Genomic DNA, 21,815 nt, shown 5'->3' with positions numbered 1-21,815 from the left:
TCCTTACAAGTGTGTTGTTCAGTTGAATGAACTCACGTGCAGTAAATCAGTAAAACTCTGATAAACCGCCCCCTTCCAAAATTCAGTGGTACGAGTCTGCCACATTTTCAGAACTACTGGTTATTACTCCCATTAATACCTTAACATTTCTTTAATAAAAAGCTTTAGATTAGTGCAATTAATTTTCTTATGGCCCAGTGAATTTAAAAGAGGCACTGGAACTGTACCCCTGTAAAGTTAAAATGGGGAATGAGAAACAGGGCCTCAGTGAGTTTAATGGGAGTGTTGGAAACAGAATTTCATGAGCTAGTTGATGAAACATCAGAATTTCCAAACATTTGGATAATGAATTATTAGGAGATTACTCTATGTGGCACAGTAGTAGCATAGAAGTTATAGAACTAGCAACACAGAAGCCTACGCTAACAATCCAGAGACACAAGTTCAAAGCCCCCACTGACAACTGCATCGGATTATCATTGTCCCATGTACCGAAGTACAGTGAAAAGCTCGACTTCAATGCTGTTCATACAGATCAATTCATTACACAGTACATCAAGGCAGTACAAGGTAAAACAATAATTAAATACAGAGTGAAGTACAACAACTACAGAGGGACAATAGGTGCAATTTGAATTTGGAATTTAAGTAATAAAGCCCACATACAATTTAATAATTGCCCAAGAGTAAATTTACTAAAGACAGATTCTTCAAACACAATCACTGGCTACACCTTGTCCCACTGAAAGGACAGATCCACCAGGAGGCAACAGTGCAGGATTCGGCTAAAACACAGAATTACACTGTACAACATCCAGCTGTCCAGCACAAAAACTTGATGTTTCATCATCCGGCTCACTGAATGATGTATACCATGCTCCTTTTCAATTCAGTGTTCTGGTTCCTGCATTCTCCTTAAAATTAACAGATTCAGTGGAAATAATTTTTAAAGCTATAAGTAAGAGTGCTAATAGACATAACAGATACTGGTCCAAAGAAACTGCTGGTCTGGCACCAAAATCCCAAACCTGTAAAATGCTATACCAGATTTGTAAAGGGTACAGTTGTATTATGTACTTTCCAAGAACAGCAAGATTATCGTGGGGGGAGGGGAGGAGAAGCAGGCTGAAGAACAAGTCAAAGTTCTTAAAAAGTTTTGATGAAACAGGTACACAAAAGATTCTGTCCATGAGAAAATGCAATCTAGGGTGCTCATGAAATAATAGGAAAATTTGGTTCTATAACAGGAGAAACAAGAGCCATAAGGTACCACCAATCTTGTCATTGGTTAACACTATATTCCACAATACAACAAGATTTATGATGCCTACAGCTTGTGACTTTCTGGAATTTTTTTTTAATTGCAAAGCTGTAAAATGGATCATAAAAATAACTGCAGTGCAATTAAAAGTTGAAAAGTTGCTCAACAGCAACCACATTAACAATATTTCACAATTATGCTATTTTACATGTATACAACATCAATTTCAGGGTAAAATGACATAAGCAATATCTCAAGGAAAAAAGACTGCAAGGAAATGTATTCTTGTGCTGCACTTCTGTAACTTTTTTTTGCATCTACTTCAGCAAGTTTGGATATTTGTACCTTTGATCACCTGACAAGCTGACTCCAGGAAATGACAACATTGACCCCCATTTCCGGTCAGAAGGTAGCTGGATTGTCAGAGCAACTTCCCAAATTGACCAATGTCCGCTTTCCAACTGTCCCCTTGCTGTTAAATTCTATCCCTTACTGTTCAACTGGGAGACAGAATTTTTCAGTCTTCCAAGTTGTTGGGAGATTCCACCATTCAGCGATCCAAGTGCACTGAATTTTTTGATACTGCTGGACAAGTAATTAGCAAGAGGACTCCAGCTGAATAAGATCCAGCCCGGGTGGGGGAAGAGGGTATGACCACAAGGGCGAGTTGGTGAAAAGTGCCCAAAATGCCAGTCAACAAGGCTTCAATATTTGCTACAAACAAACAGGTGAAGACATATACTTTTTCTTTTACTTGTCCTTAGTTTTCAAACTCTCATTGTGATTAACACAGAAATGCAGGTAACATTTCTCATTTGTCACGTTTAATGGGGTATGGAGAAAATCTTGCCCCAAAAAGAACACAGTCAGAAATATCCACCAAGAGTTTCCAAGCAAACTTGAAATGTAGCACATCATTAGCAGCACATTTGTCAAAGCACCCACAGGGATCCAAATTGAGTCAAGAATTTGAGTCCCTGACCTTAATCACAAACATCACATGTGACAGACATCACACTTGGAACAACCTGGCCCAATATTATTCAAAAACAAATCAAAATATGTGGAACAAATTTTATTACTCTGAATGGGAATAAAAGGTTATGAATTTAAAAGCACCTTTCACAACCTAAGATGTCTCAACACACTCCAGAGTAAATGTTAAACTGAAATGAAATGTACCAGTAAATCTGAGAAAAAATCTTTCAAATTGAAATGAGAAAGTGCACACACACAGCAATATGGTAACGTTCAATAACTATTTTATAGCAGTTGAGATAAATGCCAGCAAACGGGGGCGGGGGGGGGGGCCGGAAAACAACACTTATCATATTCAAATAGTGCTAGGATTTCCACAATGGTCTCCTGAGGAAGATTCGTCATGACATCTAATACTTTCACAAACTTCTATCGATGTGTGGTGGAGAGTATATTAACTGGCGTATTACAGCCTGGTATGGAAACACAAAAGCCCTTGAACAGAAAATCCTTCAAAGAGTGGTGGATACAGCCCAGTCCATCACAGTTAAAGCTCTCCCCACCATTGAGCACATCTACACAAAGCATTATCACAGGAAAGCAGCATCCATCATCGGGAACCCCACCACCCAGGTCATGCTCTCTCTCACTGCTGCCATCAGGAAGGTGGTACAGGAGCCTCAGGACTCATGCCAACAGGTTCAGTAACAGTTAGTACCCCTCAACCACTAGGCTCTTGAACCAAGAGGGGGATAACTTCACTCAACTTCATTTGCCTCATCATTGAAATGCTCCCACAACCAATGGACTCACTTTCAAGGACTGTTCATCTCATTCTTGATATTCATTGTATTGCTTATTTATTTATTTTTCTTTTGTATTTGCAGTTTGTTGTCTTTGACACATTAGCTGATTGCCCAAGTTGGTGCAGTCTTTCATTAATTCAATATATTACTCCATTTTGGAATTATTGAGTATGCCCGCAAGAAAATGTATCTCTGGGTTCTACATGATGACATATATGCATTTTGATAATAAAGTTACTTTGAACTAGGGGAATCCTCGGTTTAACATCTCATTTAAAGCAGCACCATCAATGTCCTAGACTAAATGGTTCCTGGAGTGGGAAATAAACTCTAATGCTATTGCTGTGAGAAGCTAACAACTGCTGTTCAGTTAGATTATGTCTAAGAACTATATACAGAAAGATCTCAAAAACAGCAACGACAAAATAATTCAAGTAAACCTTTGTGCTGCTGCATTAACCTAATTCGGTACTTAGAACTAACCATCTCAGGGAATTCCTTTAGTTAAATGTGCAAACAGACATCTGTTGAATTCGAGTCAAATCAATTTAAAGAACAAACTGTAGCAAGCTTAAATAAGCATGTGTTAACAGAACTAAACTGTCAGAAACTCAAGATTACTTTAACCTGATTAATAATCATGGAACAGGAAACAGAATGTGCTAATGCTCATACTTACTTTCATTCAGAATAATAAATAGTCCAACTTGAGGTTTTCTAGGATTGTTTTCCATTCTTTCAAGTTTTGTGGCAGCAGTGATTTATCAGAACAAATTCCAACTGTACTCTTATGCCCTCGCTCACAAAACAGGACAAAGAGCTTAACTACTCCCTTCATAAATGCCCATTAATTATCAGGAAATTCTATGTCCAGTATGCATTCTATATTCATATGCTATTGCTGTGGTCCATGGACCAATTACTTGTTTGCATCCCCAACAATTTCTGGCAATGCAGTGTTACTGAGCTATATTTATTCATGTCAAAATTTTATTTTCATTCTGATATTTAATAGTAATTTCATTGTTTTCAAGGGATATTTAGCCGCAACCAGATGAAATATCATTTTGCCACAGCATTTTCTTTAAAAAATAAGAACTATGGTGTTTACTTACTGCTATTTCTCTGCAAGCAGACATAGAAATTCCAGTACCCTCTATTTGTTTTAAAGCGTAGTCTTTGTCATCTTTCCTATGCAAAACAAAAATAAAAAAACAATTATTGCAAAAAAGGGTTTTTTGTTGGCAAGAACTCAGTAAAGAATTCTTGTGTCCTTATTAAAAACTGCTTTATCAATCAGAAAGCTACAATTTTCCTGCATTTGACTTTTGTTTTAGAAAAGTTTCAGAAAAGTTTCCATGTAAGCAAAGTACATAACCACATATGTAAATTTTGAACCACATTTGATTATTGTCTACTCAACATCTGAGTTTCATCCTTTGCTATGAAATAAAGCTGAGATTACTGGGCACAATGTATGTTGAAAAATGGCAATTTTTTTCAATTTGTATGCCAGGTTAACCTTTGCTGTCTTGATTTATTATTCTTAACAGAAGTATTTAGAACTAAGTGTGGGACACAACACCTCACCAGATTTCTTTCAGTGATGTCTTCACATCAAGAATGAATAATCATGCATTGTAATACTATAAAGGATAGGTTAGTTCAAAGTTATTTTGGATATTGAAACCACAAGTCAAGGAAGTAAAAGCACAGAGCTCCAAGTTTCTACTCCAGTATTGGGACACAATTAATACCTTCTGCACTTAAGCTTAAGTGTAAGTAGTCGAATATTTTGGATAGGTCGTCATATCATTTACAGTGCATTGGTCAGCTAAATTACACCCCAATCGTACTAGCAGGAATTTGAACCTCCACTATAGAACTCCACAATGAATGCTATAGAAAAGTACAGTAAGGACACGAAGAAGCTGCATCTCTCAAGAGTGTCAGCACTTCCATGTTCATAAGTGGTAATCCAAGAAATAAAATTTCTCATACATACATGCTATTGTCATGTAGCCAAAATCCAAGAGTTTTTTAGTACATCAATTATATTGTAACAGATAGTAAATACTAAAATAAAGACAAAAATTATATATGTGGGAATATGTCCATTCATCAAGTCTCTTTCTATGCTAGAATCTTATTTCCATTTTTCTAGGCTTCCTCTTCCACAGGTTAATATATTTTCTTTATTTCCTGTTCCTTTTAATATTTAAAAAAGACCAGCGAGATCGTCTGCTTTGAACTAAAGCAATGTAACTAAAAAGAACAATAGCATCACTGCAAAAGTCGCTGCTTTCCCTCTTCTGCTGATTGAAAAAGATATCACTAAAATGAATAAGTTCCAAATCTGATCATGAAACAATAAGAAAAGGCAGAGCAACTGTTCCATGATTGTCTCCAGAATAGCTTCTCTTGGCAACACTGGGCAGACAAGTGCATACACAGAACCATGCATATGTACTGTATATTATAGAACTCCTGCTGTAAATTGAAATAGTTGAGTCAGAATAATGCTGATAAATAACACCCCAATAATTGTTCAAACATCTGATGAAATAAGGAACACAAACCAGTGCAGCACCACAAACGTATTAAGATACCAAACCCTGAAATCCATAGAAAGAGCCCACTTCATTGATAATAATGTATCAGATCTAGTCATAAAAGATTAAAATACTGTTCAGATTCCTAAAAAATTTTATTGCTATTCTTATACTGTGCTATTGCAAGTTTCTGTGAAACTTTTTTTATAAATTAGCAGAAACACTTAAGCAAATTTGTTTAGCTTTCTAGTGCAATTACATCAGACCATTACAATAAATGCCATTAGAGGACACTCCTGTTTTAAAAATCTGTCCTCTCACTACATAATTTCAAGATGGAAAGGATATCTTAAATCACATTTGTTGTGTTTAGAATATTCTTACTTTACACCACATAAAAAGATATCATTGTTCATGCATTTGAAAATTTTCTCAGTGCAACCTGCACCTACCCACTGCTATGTCACTAATATTCTAAGCCGGTTCTTCACTAAATGATATCAAGACTCACCTAACACTCTAGAATTAGACTGCTACCTGTAATCTGTGACACACTGGGTATTCTTTTTATACAGTTGCACAAATTGGTGAACTCTCTCGGATTTGGAGACATTTGGTTTCTTTAATAAAATCTTTGCTGTTGCCAAATCATAAATACCTGTGCTTACAATATAAATTTCCAATTAAAAATAAGCAACTTATTAACAGTTGGGAGAAATAGAAGATTTTGGGGAATGATAGTATTGAATGCTGAGCTGTTGTCAATGAAGAGCATTCTGATATATGCATCTTTGCTGTCCAGCTGTTCTACAGTTGTGAAGAGCCAATAATATAGTGGGTAACCTGTTGTGACAATAGGCGAATTGAAGCAGATCCAAGTTGCCTCTCAGGCAGGAGTTGAAATATTTCATCAACAATCTCTCAAGGCACTTCATTGTAATGGATGTAAGTGCTACCGCGTTATAGTCATTGAGTCAGATTACCACATTCTTCTTAGGCTACATCCACATTACACCGGATAAATCCGTAACCGAAGCCTTTTCTCTTCGTTTTGACCCTCCGTCCACACTGAAATGGCGTTTTCCTCCCCTGAAAATGGAGCTTTTCAAAAATGCTCTCCAGAGTGAATAAATCTGAAAACGCCTAATGGCCAGTGTAGTGTGTACCAGGTAACCGGCTCTTTTTAAAAACGCTGTCATGATGTGCCGGAACAGATGGTGGCGGCAGCACAGCATTTCATTGTTTTCTTGAACGCAACCTCCAAGACTACAACAATGGCAACATACATCAAAGTTGCTGGTGAACGCAGCAGGCCAAGCAGCATCTATAGGAAGAGGTGCAGTCGACGTTTCAGGCCGAGACCCTTTGTCAGGACTAACTGAAGGAAGAGTGAGTAAGGGATTTGAAAGTTGGAGGGGGAGGGGGAGATCCAAAATGATAGGAGAAGACAGGAGGGGGAGGGATGGAGCCAAGAGCTGGACAGGTGATAGGCAAAAGGGATATGAGAGGATCATGGGACAGGAGGTCCGGGAAGAAAGTAAAGGGGGAGGGGGGAGAAAACCCAGAGGATGGGCAAGGGATATAGTGAAGGGGACAGAGGGAGAAAAAGGAGAGAGAGAAAAGAATGTGTGTATATAAATAAATAACGGATGGGGTACAAGGGGAAGGTGGGGCATTAGCGGAAGTTTAAGAAGTCAATGTTCATGCCATCAGGTTGGAGGCTACCCAGACGGAATATAAGGTGTTGTTCCTCCAACCTGAGTGTGGCTTCATCTTTACAGTAGAGGAGGCCGTGGATAAACAACAATGGCAGACAGCTTCATGCGTGTGTTGTTTACTTTATTGTCTACGTTAATTTCAACCCCCCACACAACCTATCAGTTTCAGAACAGACAGCAATGAGACTGAAACCAGAAGAGTTAGAAATGTACTCACCAAGTACTTTGACCCATAACTTACTGAATACTAAATAAGTATACTCACTTTGGCCTATTTTCTGTCCTTGCTTGTATGGAGGTGGTTCACCTATTTATGCAAACAACAGGAATACTGCAGATGCTGGAAATTCAAGCAACACCCATCAAAGTTGCTGGTGAACGCAGCAGGCCAGGCAGCATCTGTAGGAAGAGGTGCAGTCGGTGTTTCAGGCCGACGAAGGGTCTCGGCCTGAAACGTCGACTGCACCTCTTCCTACAGATGCTGCCTGGCCTGCTGCGTTCACCAGCAACTTTGATGTGTGTTACCTATTTATGCAAGTACTTCTCTGACAATAGATGTGTAACAGCCTAATGCAACCCTGTATGGAAATACAAGGTAACACTGATGCAGACATGTTTTACACATTTAACAAGGTGCTTTATTAATGTATTGCTTGTGCAAACATTCAATAGATGCAATTGTCACTACTTCCAAAATGTCATTTTTAAGTAGTAGCTTATGTTTGGCATAGACATGAAAATGTTAAGGCCAAAAAAGGAAAATTGTAAGTTTCACTTTTACTTAGGTAAAAATAAAATCACTTTTGCCCAGTAACTCATTTTATTGCACATATTAAATACAGCAAAATAATTCAGAAAGACATGGCAAAAGTAAAGGCAAACAAATGAGGTAACAGCAAATTTCACTTTTGCCCAGTAACAAGCCTTATTGCATAGTTGCAGCTGTCGTCCCTTTCATCGGTGAAGAGACTATGGCTGTAGGAAATGTTTCCGGGCTGACCCCTCTGTGGGAGTGGGGAAGATGTTGGTGGGGCCACCTGGGGGTCTGTGTGTCCGTATGTGTAGCTATTGTAGTGGCTGTGAGGCTGATATTGTAGCGGTGAAAAGTACTGAGGGGGAGCCATCATATTTCTCATCATTGCAAATCTCTCTGCAACAGAGTCGGTCAGTTTTTCAATGTTCGTCATCAGCTGGGTCATACTGTCCTTGAACTCCCTGTCGGTTGCCTCCTTACGCTCCAGTATTTGTTATTTTAGTTTTAAGTTCTCCTGCGCGAGAGCCAACAGCTGTCCATTGTTTGGCAATTTCCTTTTAAGAATTTTTCTAGTCTGTAACTGGACAACGTGCACCAAGTCTTTCACAGTGAGATTCCACACCAAACATGTCGCAGCCGTCACCTGTTGCTTGGTCCAAACTGTCGGAGTCGGGCATACTCGTCCAAGCGGGTGAATTCTGTCGACGGGTCCTGCACATGCCCAGTAGGAGGAGATTCGCCCAAATACCCGTTTTAATGTGGACGGAGGTATTTTCAAAAACACCTGGTGTGGACGCCTATCGTTTTTACGTGAAACCGGCGTTTTCAAAATTATCTGGTCTAGTGTAGACATAGCCTTAGGCACTGGTAAAAATGAAGCCTGCTTGAAGCAGTGGGGTACCTCAGACTGCTGAAGCGAGAGGTTAAAGATATCGGTGAACAATCCAGCCAGTTGATCAATACAGGTCTTTAGTACTCAGCCAGGTACCCTGTCTGGGCTGGATGCTTTCCGTGGGTTCACCCTCCTGAAGGATGCTCTCGTCAGCCTCAGAGCTTGAAATCACAGTGTCATCGGATGATGTGGGAGTTCGTGAAGATGCGTCATGTTTTGATGCTCAAAGCGAGCATAGGAGGCACCGAGCTCATCTGAGAGTAAAACCTTATTGTCACCTATGTTACTTGGTTTTACTTTGTAGGAGATGATAGCATTCAAACTCTGCCACAGCAGTCAGGCATCCTTCAGTGACTGAGGTTTGGTCCAGAATTGCCACTTTGCATGCAAGATTGCTTTCTGGATATCGTACCAGGACCTCCTGTATTTTGCTTGGTCAACAGATCTGAATGCCACTAAACTGGCCCTCAGCAGATTGTGGATCTCTTGGTTCATCCAAGACTTCTGGTTGGGGAAGACTCAATATGATTTTGTGCGGACTCACTTGTCTACTACTCTTTTGCTAAAGTCCATGGCAACAGTGATGTATTCATTCAGATCGGATGACAAGTCCTTGAACACGGCTCAATCCTCTGACTCAAAGCTATCTCACAACCACTCCTGGGCCTCCCATGAGCTCCTTTTTGTTGTTCTGATCTCTGCAGCCTTGCTCTTTAGTCTCTGCTTGTATGCAGATAGGAGGAGGACAGCCAAGTGATCAAGTTATTCAAAATGCAGTCTAGGCATGGAACAGTAGGCATTCCTATTCATAGTACAGCAGTGGTCAAGTGTGTTGGGTCCCCTGGTGCTATAGGAGATATGGTAATGATAAGTGGGCAGATATTTCTTCAAACAAGATTGACAATAATTTGAAAAGTTTCGAGATAAACCGTTTTTTTGTTTGCTGATGGTGGCTTAACATAAGCTTTTGGCGGTATGTAAACTGCTGTCAGGATTACAGAGGAAAACTCTTGGTAAGTAGAATGGTCAGTACTTAACCAATAGATGTTACCGGTCAGAGGAACAAGAGTTCCAAGAGGCACCAAGAGCTTATCATGAAACACATAAGCCTTGTGGCTTCTCCAAATCAGCAGTCCATTCGAATCAGTGTATCGTGAAGCCCTTGGACTTTGCCAATGTATGCAGTGTGTCTAGAGTGAGCTATGTCTCCATGAAACACAGAACACAGGAATTCCTCATTTTCCTTTGATACAACAATCTTGCCTTTAGGTCCTCAATCTTATTCACCAGTGACTGTACATTTGTTAACAAGATTATAGGCAGAGGAAGGTTCATTCCCCAGCATTTCAGTTTGGATTGGAGTCCTCCACTTCCCTTTCAGCTGTAGCTATGTACTTTCATCTGCTTAAGGTGCCGGAGCTGTATGATTGAGAGTTAAGTGTGCCAAGTCCTTCAGAAGATCATGAAATCACTAGTTCATTATATCACTAAGTTCTAAAAGAGGTTTGTTTCCAATCATTAACTTCACTGAATTTGCTCCAGATTGTCTCTCTAGATCAGGGGTCCCCAACCTGGGGTCCACACATCCCTTGCTAAATGGTATTGGTCTAAGGCGTAAAAAAGGCTGGAAACCTCTGCTCCAAACAATTGCACCTTCATTGTTCCACCTAGTCAACTGTTCAACTGGTTATTCACTCATAGGCAAAAGTAAAAGAAAGGAGAACAGATGGGGCATGAGGAAGGAAGAGACAGGAAGCTAAATTAACCTTTGAGAAAACTCATCTCTAAGATCTCTTGATAACAAATTATTTTGAAACTACACTTTGGACTGCAGAAATAAAGCACAGATGCTACTAGATATACATCTTGGCCCAATTAAGCAGCTGCCCCAATTAGGCAAAGTTTCATGGAAATATTTAAGGTATAAAAAAGACAAACTACCATTTAAATGAGTAACAAATTATGTACTTAAATAAAATACAAAATTAATTAGAACACTAACAATACTACAATACCATAAAACTGTATTAGTTCCTAATAGTTATCGAAGGAAGAATTCATCCGTCGTGTTCTAATGATTGACTATAAATGAAGAAAATCAATGCAGACACCTAGTGCAGATAAAAGACTGTCTTCATGCAATTCTTATAACAATTGCATCCTTCAAATCTTCATTTTCATTGCAACATTCAAGATACCTTCAAATTCTTTGTAATTCCTAACTTGTTGAAGTAGTGAAATTGTTTCATTTTCACTCCCAGCCTTTTCTGGCATCTCCAAGCCTGAGTGCTTGAAACCACAGTGAGCAAAACGGTTCTGAATTGTCTTACTGCTCATTTCTCATTAACTACCAGCGACAAAAATCACTGATTTTTGAACACAAACAAATCGTGATTGACACTAGTTGGAAACTTTTTGCCAACCGTCTCCTGCTCCAATTAAGCAGCATAGTTTCCAAAATAAACAAAAGGAATATCCGCTATTTTCTCAATTTAGTTTTTGTTCTTTAAGAGCTGTCCCAAATAAACAACTGCCTTGATGGCCCAATTAACTGGAGTACACTGCACCTATAAAATGTTATGAAAAAGGGAAAGTATTGAGTATGGGCAGTAAGACAAGTACTGCAAGCTGTAGATAAGTAAAACAAAATACAGTAGAACTGTTATTCAATATGTAATACAAGACATTTAGAACAGGAAATATCTTTCCAGTCAAAAGAACGAACATCTAAATTTTTGACGAAATGGCAAGCAAGACTAATGAGGTAGGAACACCGTATTTCCAATTTCCAAAGACTTTTGATAATACTTATAAAGATAAAATTAGGAGATCTGTAATGGATGGGTTGTGAGCTGTTTCTTAGATCATAAAAGGGTAGGCTCTAAAGGTTAAATAATAGTGATGCACAGTCAAAGATGAATTAACATTCTGACAAAGATCCTTAAATCCAACTTGTTGGTTCTGTTTCTCTTTCCACAGTCGCTACTTGATTGCTCTGTTCACCAATTTCTGTTTTTATAATAATAACTTTTTGCAAAGACTTATTGATGGGGTGACTGTTCACCATTTACATGAACTATTTGGAGATTGGAATTAGAAATTAATTTTAAGATTTACAAACAACACAATTTATGTAGTGGCGGATGGAGTTACAATTGCAGAAAAAGTTTGCAAACCCTTAGCAATTACCTGTTTTTCAACATTAATTACTCATAAAATGTGGTCTGATCTTCACCCAAGTCAAAATAATAGACAAACACAATCTGTCTGTTATTAATAAACTAATAACACATAAACAATTGTACTTCTTTTTGTCAATACTGAGTACACCATTTAAACAATCACATTCTAGGTTCAAAAAAGTATGTGAACATCTGGGGTAATGCCTTCTAGAAAAGCTATTTGGGGTCAGGTGTTCCACTCAATGAATGCAGAAAGAGGTGAAAAAGATCACAAGCGTAACTGCAAAAGACCTGCAGAAATCTCTAGAACTTGCAAAAGTCTCTGTTCATGTGTCCACTGTAAGAAAAGCACCGAACAAGAATGGTCTTCATAGAAGGACACCGCAGAGGAAACCACAGTTCTCCAAAAAAATCATTACTGCACTTCTCAAGTTTGCAAAAGACCACCTGGATGCTCCACAATGCTCATAGGACAATGTTCTGTGGACAGATAAGACAAAAGTTGAACTTTTTGGCAGTAATGTTTAGAGGAAAAACGGCACTACACACTAACACCAAAACCTCATTCTGTGAAGCATGGTGGAAGATTCATCATGGCTTGGGACTGCATTGCTTTCTCAAGGCCTGGATAGCTTGCAATCGTTGAGGGAACAATGAATTCAAAATTGTATCAAGACACTTACAGGAGAATGTCAGGGTAGCAATCTGTCACCTGACACTTAATAGAAATTGGATGATGCAACCAGACAATGACAAGGAACATGAGAGTAAATCAACAACAGAATAAATTTAACAAGAAGAAAATTTGTGTTTTGGAATGGCCAAGCCATAATCCTTAATCAATTGAGATGCTGTTGCATGTCTTGATGAGGGCTGTTAATGCAAGGTATTCCAGAAATATTTTTGAACTAAAACAGTTTTGTATGAAGGAATGGTCTAAAATTCCTCCTCCCCATTATGCAAGTCTACCAGTTATTAAATATAAGGGTTCACATACTTTTTCCAGCATGGACTGTGAATGACTAAACAATGTGTTCAATAAAGACATGAAAAATACAACTGTTTGTGTGTTATTTGTTTAGGCAGTGTGTCTATTATTGTGACTTAGATGAAGATCAGTTTACATCTTATGAGTAATTAATGCAGAAAACCAGATAATTGCAAAGGGTTCACAAACTTCTTCTTGCAACTGTATGTAGAGATCTACTATGATAAAAACAAATATATAGTAACTTCTGAGTAAATTTGTAAACTAACTAAATACCTGTCAAATGAATTTAACTGTGAATGGAACATTCCGGCTGAAAGGGCAAAGAAGCCACATTTATCTTGGAAAAGTTGGTGGCGTAGAGATGCAGAGAATTCTGCAGTACTAAAACACAAAACACTGAGGTTAATGGTACAGGTCGACCTTCACTAATCCAGCACCATTGGGACCTGAGGAGTGCCAGATTAGTGAAAATGCTGAATTACAGAAGGATCACATTAAGCATAATCAGTGTCGGATTATCGAAGGAACCGGATTACAGGTAGTCGGACTAGTGAAGGTTGACTGTATATACAAATTAGACTTTTATAAATAACTAGATAGGTTCTAGTTTCCTATCTAGGTTCTAGTTTCCAGCAGGAATTAAGACAAATTGGAAGAATGGGCAAAAAAGTGGCAGATTGGAATAGTGTTGGGAAATTAATATCGCATTTTGGTAAAAAGAACAATAGTGCAGACTATTATCTAACATGGGAAGAAGGTTCAAACATCAGAGGAACTCAGGAAACCTTGTGCAAGACACCCAAAAGGTTAATTTACAGGTTGAGTATGTGGTAAAGGCAGAAAATGCAATGTTGGTATTTATTTCAAGAATAGAATACAAAAACAAGAAAATAGTGTTGAGACTTTATAAAACACTAGTCAGCCCGCACTTGCAGTATTGTCAACAATTTTGACCCCATATCTCAGAAAGGATATGTTGTCATTGGAGGGGGTCCATGAGGATGATTCCAGGAATAAAGGGTTTTAGCAGCTCTGGGCCCGTACTCACTAGAAGTTAGAAAAATTGGGGGGGAGGGGTAAAGATAAGAGGGGGATGATCTCATTGAAACCCACCAAATGTTGAATGGACTAGAAGATAGAGTGGATGGACTCTCTTCGGGGCGCTAGATGGAGTAGGTCGCATTTTGGCTTTGCTCCATTCATTTTTCAATTTCTTTACCACCCTTTTACTATCTACATCAAAGTGTTTATAACACTTTTATATGCTTGAATTCTGAATTTAATCAATGGAAATGACTACCAGAGGAAAAAAGGCATTAGCCGAAGCCAAGGAAACCGGTAATGGAAATGGAAAGAAAGAAGGTGCCTTTGAACAGCCTAAACAGTCTCAACTTACTTTGGAGGCTATCTCAAAGCTCTTGGAGGAAAAACTCGATAAAAGAGTTTCTACTTTGGAAGTATTGTTAAAGGAGAACAAAGGAAGATTGGCAGCACTTAAAGAGGAGAACGAAAAACAGCAACGGCAAATTTCAGAACTTATCGAGGCTGGGAAACAGAGACGGCAGATTGAATTCTTTGGAAAAGAAATCAACTTTGACCACTGGAGCAGTATAAAGTCAAGATTATGCATTTGGAGAGTCATAATCGCAGACAGAATTTGCCAATAATAAGACTCAGTGAAGACGTTGAGAGCGGGGATCTCACTAAATTTTTTTCTCAATTCTTAATGGAGGTCTTTGGCTCTGAGGTTTTTCTTCTCCTCTGATACTCGACTGTGCTCATCGGGCGCTGAAACCCAAACAGCCAGAAGAGTTAAAGACGCGTCCTGTGATTCTTCGATTTCACTATGTGAATACTATGGAGCATTTAATTCGAATTGCTCGTCGGAAAGGAATTATCGAGCAACAAAATCTTAAATTTTGTCTGGTGGTAGATTATTGCCCTGAGGTAATGCAAGAAAGATCGCATTTTAAATCAGTTATGTGGGAATTATATCAAAGGAATTTCCAACCGGCTTTGCTATACCCTGCTCGTCTAAGGGTTGTTCTGCCTGATAAATCGTTTAAATGACTTAAACTCGTGGATGAAGCACAATTTCTTGAGGATCAATGTTTGAGCTCGGATGTCTAATAAATTTACCATTCCTTTATGTTTGTATATATCTGGTTTATTAGGTAATAACCAGCTCATAAATTTGGACATTTTAACTTTGTAGAGCTTTGCCCCGGGGTTGATTCTACTCGTACTTTGTTTTGGCGTATGGGTGTTTATTATGCTTCTATGTTAAGGTTCCTTTCTTTTTCCTTTATTACTTTACTTTTTTATTTTTAAATGTTCACTTTTGAAAATTATTAAGGTTCTGACTTGGTGATTAATTGTTTTCTCTTGAAATATTATTAAAGATTGTATTCATTTCATTTTTTAAGACCTTGTCTTTTAAAATGTTCTGCAAATGGCTGTTTTTTTTAAACATGTGTTTGGCATTCCTTTCGCAATGTTTTGACTACGGGTGGTTTTTTAAATTTTTTTAAAATTTGGAGACTTGCCCTCAAGAGAGATGGGGGTAGGGAGGTTCTTAGATAGTTCTCTGGCTGTCTGTTGATCAGGTTTCGGGTATCTGTGGATGGGGGTGGAGCTATTTTTAGTTTAGTATATTTCATTTGGGCTGATTTGAAACTACAAAAATGTCTGTATTGTCGTAACTTCCGGTTCCTCTTTCAATCTTTTTCCCTCTTCCTGATTCATTAGTTTCCTCTGCAAATGGTTAACCCTTTAAAGACTATATGGCTTATTTAAGGAACATAGATAATATTAACTTTGTTTTTATGGAATACGAACGGTTTGAATCATCCAATTAAACGGAAGAAGGTTTTTAAAGTTTTTCATAGATTGAATGCTCAGATTATCTTTGTGCAGGAGACTCATGTGAGGAAGGAGGATAATCAGCATTTTTTCAGGTTTTTCAGCAATTTCATTCTAACTCATCGACTAAGGTGAAAGGCGTTTCTATTTTTATAGACTCCTTGATCTTATTTGTTCACTATGATACAATCTCAGACCCATATGGTAGATTTCTATTAATTACTGGTTTACTTTATAATCAAAAAATAATTTCAGTTAATATTTATGCACCAAATACTGACTATCCTGATTTTTTAAGCATTTATTTGTATCTCTTCCCAATTTAAAAGAATATATGTTAATAATGGGTGGAGATTTTAATTATTGTCTGAATCCTATTATGGACAGGTCTGTGCCCAATCAGGTACTTCCAAACAAATCTGCTATTTTTATTAATTCTTTTTTGGTTGACTCCTGAATTTTAGATGTTTGGAGGTTTTCACATCCTAATGATAAAGAGTTCTCTTTCTTTTCTCATGTATGACATAATTACTCTAGAATTGATTGCTTCTTTATTGATTCTCAATTAGTTTTGTCTGTCACTGCCTGTGAGTATGATGCAATCACCATTTCTGATTGTGCGCTTTTTAAATTATCACTTAAATTAATTGATGTAACCTTTAGTACTAGACAATGGCGGTTCAACTCTATTTTGTTTCAAAATTTAAATTTTGTTAACTTCATTAAAGAACAGATTGTATTTTTCTTTTCAGCTAACTCAACGGAAGAAATTTCCAGTGGAATATTATGGGATACCTTTAAAGTATATATCCGTGGTCAAATTATTGCATATTCTGCTGGATTGAAAAGACAAGTTAATAGTGAATTAGGTACATTGGTTGATAAGATTTTAAAAAATTGATTTAAAATATTCTATTGCTCCCAATCTGGAGCTTTATGAAGGGAGAGTTGAACTTCAGATGCAACACAGTTTGTTATTAACATCCCCGATTGAAAATCAATTACTTAAAACTAAGAGTCAATTTTATGTACATGGTGATAAATTGGGTAAATTATTGGCTAACCAATTGAAAGCTGCTTTGGCGAAATGTCAGATTAATAAAATTTGTAAACGGGATGGTATTTTGATGGTTGACCATGATGAAATTAACAAATCTTTTCAAGAATTTTATACCAATTTATACCAGTTAGAATTTCCTGATGATTCTACCATAATGCATGAATTTTTAAGGAAATTGAATATTCCAAAATTATCAGTTGATGAACATTTAGTATTAGAGGCACCTATTACTGAAGAGGAAATAAAGAAAGCAATTTTTTCGACGAACTCTGGTAAAGCACCTGGTCCGGATGGGTATACAGCTGAATTTTTAAAATCTTTTTCGGATTTACTTTCTCCCTGGTTATGTAGAATTTTTAAAGATGCCTTATTTGTAGGTAAATTACCACAATCCTTTTATGAAGCATTTATTTTTTTAATTCCTAAAAAAAGATAAAGATCCCACTGAATGTACATCATACAGCCCTAATCTTTGTTGAATGTGGATTCTAAAATCTTTTCCAAAATATTAGCAATTAGATTGGAGAATGTATTGCCACAAACTGTCTCCGAGGATCAGACAGGATTTATTAAAAATCGCTATTCATATTTTAATGTTAGGAGGTTAATGAACATTGTATACACTACTTCATCTAAAACTCCAGAACGTGTTATTTCGCTTGATGCCGAGAAGGCTTTTGACAGACTTGAATGGGAATATTTATTTAATATACTTGAGAAATTTAATTTTAGCCCAAAATTTATACCTTGGATCCAATTGATATATCATACACCTTTGGCTTCTGTATTTACCAATAATCAGAGATTCCCTTATTTTAGATTTTTTTGAGGTACTAAACTGGGCTGTCCTTTAAGCCCTTTAACTATTTGATATTACCCTGGAGCCCTTGGCAATCGCTCTTCGTGATTCACCCGATATATTTGGCATTATTCGTGGGAATGGGACACATAAAGTATCACTATATGCAGATGACCTGTTACTATATATCTCTAACTCAGAGAAATCCATTCCTGCAGTAATAATGCAAATACGAGGAAATCTGCAGATGCTGGAAATTCAAGCAACACACATAAAAGTTGCTGGTGAACACAGCAGGCCAGGCAGCATCTCTAGGAAGAAGTACAGTCGACGTTTCAGGCCGAGACCCTTCGTCAGGACTAACTGGAAGAAGAGCTAGTAAGAGATTTGAAAGTGGGAGGGGGAGGGGGAGGGGGAGATCCAAAATGATAGGAGAAGACAGGAGGGGGAGGGATGCAGCCAAGAGCTGGACAGTTGATTAGCAAAAGGGATGAGAGGATCATGGGACAGTAGGCCTAGGAAGAAAGAAAAGGGAGAGGGGGGGAAAACCCAGAGGATGGGCAAGGGGTATAGTGAGAGAGACAGAGGGAGAAAAAGGAGAGAGAGTAAAAAAAGAGAGAAAAAGAATGTGTGTATATAAATAAATAACAGATGGGGTATGAGGGGGAGGTGGGGCATTAGCGGAAGTTTGAGAAGTCAATGTTCATGCCATCAGGTTGGAGGCTACCCAGACGGAATATAAGGTGTTGTTCCTCCAAACTGAGTGTGGCTTCATCTTTACAGTAGAGGAGGCCGTGGATAACATGCCATCAGGTTGGAGGCTGGAGTCATCCCTCCCCCTCCTGTCTTCTCCTATCATTTTGGATCTCCCCCCCCCCCCACTTTCAAATCTCTTACTAGCTCTTCTTTCAGTTAGTCCTGACGAAGGGTCTCGGCCCAAAACGTCGACTGCACCTCTTCCTAGAGATGCTGCCTGGCCTGCTGCGTTCACCAGCAACTTTTATGTGTGTTGCATGCAGTAATAACACTACTTGCACAGTTTAGTAGTTTTTCTGGTTATAAACTGAATCTTAATAAGAGTGTGCTTTTCCCATTAAATATGCAAGTTCCAATTTATAAATGATCACCATTTAGATTAGTTACTGATTATTTTATTTATTTGGGTGTTAAAATTACTAAGAAGCATAAGGATCTACTTAAAGATAATTTTTTACCCTTAATTGATCATGTTAAACAACTGATTACTAAGTGGTCCCCATTGTCCTTATCTTTGATTGGTCGAATTAATGCTATTAAGGTGATTATTTTACCTATATATCTGTACCTATTTCAGGCAGTATCAATTTTCATCCCTAAATCTTTTTTTCATATTATTGATTCTAAAGTTTCTTCATATATATGGCAGAATAGAAGTCCTAGATTAATTAAGAAATATTTACAGAAATCAAAAAAGGAAGGCAGTTTGGCTTTGCCAAATCTTAGATTCTATTATTGGGCAATTAATATTTGATATTTAACGTTTTGGACACAAGAGTTGGATGAAATTCAATGTTCACGATGGATGAACCTCGAGCGTGAGTCTGTACAGGGGTTTTCATTGGCTTCTATTTTAGGGGCTGCACTTCCCTTTGCGCTTACTAAACTGAATAATCAAATGATAAATCCAATAATTAAACATACAATACGAATATGGTTTCAATTTCGTAAATTTTTTTGGATTGAATAAATTTATCCTGTCAAGTTCTATTACATCTAATTTTTTCTTTTAACCATCAAGAATTGATCAAGCTTTTCTTTTATGGAAAACAAAGGGAATAACATGTTTTCGTGATTTATTCATGGATGTTTGTTTTACGTCCTTTGAACAGTTGTCTAATAAATATAATTTGCCTAGAGCACACTTTTTTTTAGATATTTACAGAATATCTGAATGTCATATTACTTACCTTTCCGATATCACATCAAATTGAAGTTACAGAAAAAATTTTAAGTTTAAATCCCTTTCAGAAGAATTTAATAGCATTTATTTATGATTTAAGTATTAAAATAAGCTTAGGTACTTCCAAAAAAATTAAGAATGAGTGGGAAAGAGAACTTTACCCACAAAGGAATGGGAGAAAATTCTTCAACTGGTTAATACTTCTTCAATGCATGCTAGACACGCTTTGAAACAATTTCAGGTGGTTCATAGGGCTCGTATGTCCAAGGATAAGTTAGCTCACTTTTACAGCCATATAAATCTTGTTTCGGATAGATGTAACTCTGAGGTAGCTTCCTTGACACATATGCTTTGGTCTTGCCCTCTTCCAGAAAAATATTGGAAAGATATTTTTGATATTATTTCAGTAGTTCTGCGTATCGACTTACAAACTCATCCTATTACTGCAATCTTTGGACTACCAGTGATAGACTTCAGCCATTTATCCTCATCAGCTTGTCGTCTAATTGCATTCGTTACATTAATAGCCAGGAGATCCATTTCACTTAAATAGAAAGATTCCAATCCCCCCTACCTTTCATTGGTTTTCCCAAACGATAGTATGTTTAAACTTGGAAAAAATTAGGAGAGGTTCTATGGATCCTTCGGTTAAATTTGAAGAAATTTAGAGGCCATTTATTCAATATTTTCATATGATGCAAGTTGACCCTTTCTGAATCCTTTTTAGTAATTTTTTTGTTCATGTATAGAGGAGCGGAGTTAACAACAAATAATAATTTTAGCCGATGAAATATGGCAGCCCAATCTTCGTTTTTTTTTAAGTTTAGTTTTTTTTTAGTTTACAGTTTCTTTTCTCTTTATAAAATATCTTTTTCATAGCTAGTTACTAAGAGATTGGGAGGCTAAACTACATTTGTTATTTGGAATCTGTGCTTGTACATATTAACTGTCAGTAATGTAACCCCGATCTCTCTGTATCATTATTATTATTGCTATGTTTATTAATTTGAAACTTAATAAAAAGATTGAAAAAGAAAGAAAGAAGGGTGTGGAGAGGAAGTTTCTTCTGGTGTGGGTATCCCGAACTGGGGGGCACAGCCTCAAAACTGAGGTATAACCTTTTAGAACAGAGGCAAGGAGGAACTTTTTTTAAAGCTAGAGTAATGAATCTGTGGAATGCTCTACCACAGACTGGGGTGGAAGCCAAGTCCATGAGTATACTTAAGGCGGAAGCTGATTGTTTCCTGATCGGTCAGGGTATCAAAGGATATGGTGGGATTCAGGATCAGCAATGATGGAATGGAGGAGTCAACTCAATGGGCTGAATGGCCTAATTCTGCTCTTATATCTTATGTTCTCACCTTAAATTCTGACTTTCCTTTGAATCTTGAGTTCCTAATACTAACATTTAGGATTTTAAGGAAAAACTTGCAGATCCATTACAATAAATAATAAACAAGACAACAGGCACAGTAGAGGGTAGTAGGTTGGTTTCAGTCCAGGCTCTGGGTATTGAGGAGTCTGATGGCTTGGGGGAAGAAACTGTTACATAGTCTGGTCATAGACTGCTTCAGTACCTTTTGCCAGATGGCAAGGAGGAGAAGAGTTTGTATGAGGGGTCCTTCATAATGCTGTTTGCTTGCAGATGCAGCATGGTGTAAATGTCTGTAATGGTGGAAAGAGAGACCCCGATGATCTTCTCAGCTGACCTCACTATCCGCTGCAGGGTCTTGCGATCCGAGATGGTGCAATTTCCGAACCAGGCAGCGATGCAGCTGTTCAGGATGCTCTCAATACAACTTCTGCAGAATGTGGTGAATTTGGGGGGGGTGGGAGATGGACTTTTCTCAGCCTTCGCAGAAAGTAGAGACACTGCTGGGCTTTCTTTGCTATGGAGCTGGTGTTGAGGGACCAGGTGAGATTCTCCGCCAGATGAACACCAAGAAATTTGGTGCTCTTAATGATCTCTACAGAGGAGTTGTCGATGTTCAGCGGAGAGTGGTGGCTTCGTGTCCTGCTGA

General features: G+C 37.8%; 1 protein-coding gene across 4 annotated transcripts in view; it reads right to left on the bottom strand.

Annotated features, from left to right (window-relative positions):
* The window catches only part of cdk8 (cyclin dependent kinase 8), a 117,283-nt gene that overhangs the window by 81,065 nt on the left and 14,403 nt on the right, over positions 1-21,815 (bottom strand). For 3 of the 4 annotated variants that reach the window (XM_063052878.1, XM_063052879.1, XM_063052880.1), the window contains exon 2: positions 4,161-4,236. The exons of the other annotated variant lie outside the window; for it this stretch is intronic. In XM_063052878.1, the coding sequence (XP_062908948.1) occupies positions 4,161-4,236 (76 nt within the window). The remainder of the gene's footprint in view (positions 1-4,160; positions 4,237-21,815) is intronic. 4 annotated transcript variants of the gene reach the window in all.

The sequence above is a fragment of the Mobula hypostoma genome, chromosome 7 (assembly GCF_963921235.1).
Source record: "Mobula hypostoma chromosome 7, sMobHyp1.1, whole genome shotgun sequence".
NCBI lineage: Eukaryota > Metazoa > Chordata > Chondrichthyes > Myliobatiformes > Myliobatidae > Mobula > Mobula hypostoma.
Note: the sequence above shows the minus strand (reverse complement) of the source record. Positions and strands in the feature narration are given on the sequence as shown.